Source organism: Dipodomys spectabilis, unplaced genomic scaffold (genome assembly GCF_019054845.1).
Source record: "Dipodomys spectabilis isolate Male_0828 unplaced genomic scaffold, ASM1905484v1 ptg000030l, whole genome shotgun sequence".
In the NCBI taxonomy this organism is placed as follows: domain Eukaryota; kingdom Metazoa; phylum Chordata; class Mammalia; order Rodentia; family Heteromyidae; genus Dipodomys; species Dipodomys spectabilis.
The window spans coordinates 3,188,041-3,190,747 of NW_024870707.1; the positions used below are offsets into that span (position 1 = coordinate 3,188,041).

General features: G+C 36.8%; 1 protein-coding gene across 1 annotated transcript; it reads right to left on the minus strand.

Moving 5' to 3' along the window:
* Window positions 1-576: 576 nt before the first annotated feature.
* Window positions 577-1,488, minus strand: LOC122104708 (olfactory receptor 4C11-like). The gene has a single exon (XM_042675646.1). It carries the CDS (start codon window positions 1,486-1,488, stop codon window positions 577-579), a length of 912 nt encoding a protein of 303 aa, XP_042531580.1.
* Between the last annotated feature and the right edge of the window lie 1,219 nt (window positions 1,489-2,707).

The window sequence follows — 2,707 nt, forward strand, 5'->3', positions numbered from 1 at the left end:
CTCAGAAATAAATATATGTAATCGATGATGGAAATAGATGAAACATAGGTCCCATGGTTTCCCTTATTTGCAATAACTAGTATATGTCTGAGTCAGGCAGAAAAGGTCAGATAAGTTGATGTTAGGGACATGAACCCTAAGATATGTATTCAAATGTATTTTTCTTTCATGCGATTGTTTCTAACACAGTTATAAGATTATTTCTTTGTTGCTTTGTATGTCCCTCCCCCATAGTATAACCCCTGCTTTAGCTGTATTTGATGCTGGTATAATTTGTGGAGGAGAAGGGTAAAAACAAATCGTTTAAACAAGGATACAGGTGGACCCATTGCAACAATGAGATGTACAAGTCGTTATGTCCAAAATGAACTTCACAACTTTGGTGGGGGGGAGGGGGAAGAGAGGATTGGGTGGCGGTAGGATGGGGAGGATGGAAAGGGATGGGAAGGAGAAACAAAGGAGGAGACTACAATGCTTGATAAGAAATGTACTCATTATCTTGCCCATGTAATTGTAACCCCTCTGTACAGTATTCTCACAATTAAAAAAACACTATTTGAGAAGCCTTCATTGAAGTCATTCTTTGCTACACCATAGTTTTTTCATGGCATTTTTCACTTCTGCATTCCTCAGGGTATAGATTAAAGGATTGAGCAAGGGTGTGCCAATTGTGTAAAACACAGCTACCATCTTGTCTACTGGAAAGGTAGTTGGTGGGCGTGTGTATATAAATATGCAGGGACCAAAAAATATGACAACCACAATAAAGTGAGAGGTGCAAGTGGACAGGGCTTTGCGCCTTCCTTCGGCACTGTGGTTTCTCAGAGAGTATAAAATGACAGCATAGGAAGTCAGCAGGATCATAAAACATACCATGCATATAGCTCCACTATTAGAAACAACTAGCAAATTGATCACATAGGTGTCCATGCAGGCAAGTTTCAATAAGGGCTGCAAGTCACAGAAATAGTGATCGATTACATTGGGGCCACAGAAGGGTAATCTCAAAGCCAGGAAAATCTGTGCCAAAGAATGAATGCAAGATCCCACCCAGGCCATCATTATTAAAATTCCACAGACACGCTGGCTCATGATGGTTGTGTATCTCAGAGGCTTGCATATGGCCAGATAACGATCAAAGGCCATGAGGATGAGCACAAAGATCTCCATGCACCCAAAGAAATGGGCAGCAAAAACTTGAGTCATGCACTCATTGTAGGAAATTTTCTTCTTTTGTGAAATGGAATCCACAATCAACCTGGGGGCTGTGGTTGTGGAGAAGCAAGCATCAGCAAAGGAGAGGTAGAAGAGGAAAAAGTACATGGGAGTCCCCAGTGTCTGGCTGGTTTTAATGGTCACCACGATGAGAAAATTCCCAGTCAGAGTCATCAGGTAAAGAATCAAGAAGATGCCAAATATGGCTTTCTGCTTTCCAGGATCCTGTGTCAACCCAAACAAAATGAATTCAGTCACACTTCTATTATTCATGGTCTTGTTGGAGGCTGTAGGTAAAATTCAGGTATTAAATGCGTAATCTGCAGAGAGAAAAATAGAAAGGATAACTTGGAAAGACTGGTGAACTGGCCATATTTCCTTGGTTCTGTCCTGCAACTTATCACTTCCACTGCTTTTCTTTGGAAAAATTCAAAAAAATTAAGTTTGAAAACTGTACATAGTTTAGTTCTTATGAGAATGAGCTGTTGAATCAGACTTTCACTAGACTTAATTGACTTTTTACAGTTTAGAGAAAGAAAAGCAAAAATATTTTTCTGATGTTTGGTTTTATCCCTAGATTAAGAACTTTAGAACTTAGTCTTTCCTTTTCTAGGAAACCTAATTGTGTGAAAACTTAGCCTTAATGTATCAAAACTGGTGTTCACATGCTTGTCTGACCTTAGACTGAGTGATCTGAAAGAAAAACATTATTTTTTATGATTAGATGTGCATAGGCATTTTGGCTTTCAGTTCCTGTATGTATAGAAATAAACTCCAGATAATGGAAACAATTGTTTTTTTTCTTTTCCTTCTGTGCTGTTTTTTTTCTTTTCTTTCTATTTTGTTTGTTTCTTTATATGTCATTGGGAGCATAAGGAGAGGCACAGAAATGGAGGGACAAAGGGTGAACAAGTGCAGCAGTGATAATCATTGGACAGTATTTTGAGAATGAAACAAACAACTTCTGGGTAGATATGGGAGGGAAACACTGGGAGAGAGAGATATGGGGTGACATAGTTCAAAAAGAAATTTACTCATTACCTGATTTATGTAAGTGTAACACCTCTGTAGATAGCCTTCATAATAACAATAAATAAAAAAGAAAAACTATTTATATATACAATTGCATGCAAATATCTGCAAGTTTCAAGTATTGCTCATTCTAGAAGAAAAATGTGTTTCTAATAATAGTAAGCACTAGTGTTGGAGAACCTTTCTTAATAAAAATTTTCTTTAGTTAATTTCACTCTTAGTTAATTTTACTTAGTTGATTTTTGTGCCAAGAGTACTGTCAGCTTTAGTATTTAGGACAGAATAAGACATGGCCATCTATTATGTATAATTGCTTCTCTTATTTTCACTGTTATTAGTGTTGACTATTCTAGAGCAACCTTCCATTTCAAAAACACTATTTTAAATTGTTCATGTGTGTATAATATGGTGTCAAAATTTATTAGAGTATAAAATTCATTTGCTTACTGTTTAAAATTCT

Coding starts and splice junctions, on each gene's coding strand:
- LOC122104708 (XM_042675646.1), bottom strand. CDS start 1,488: ATGAATAATAGAAGTGTGACTGAATTCATTTTGTTTGGGTTGACACAG.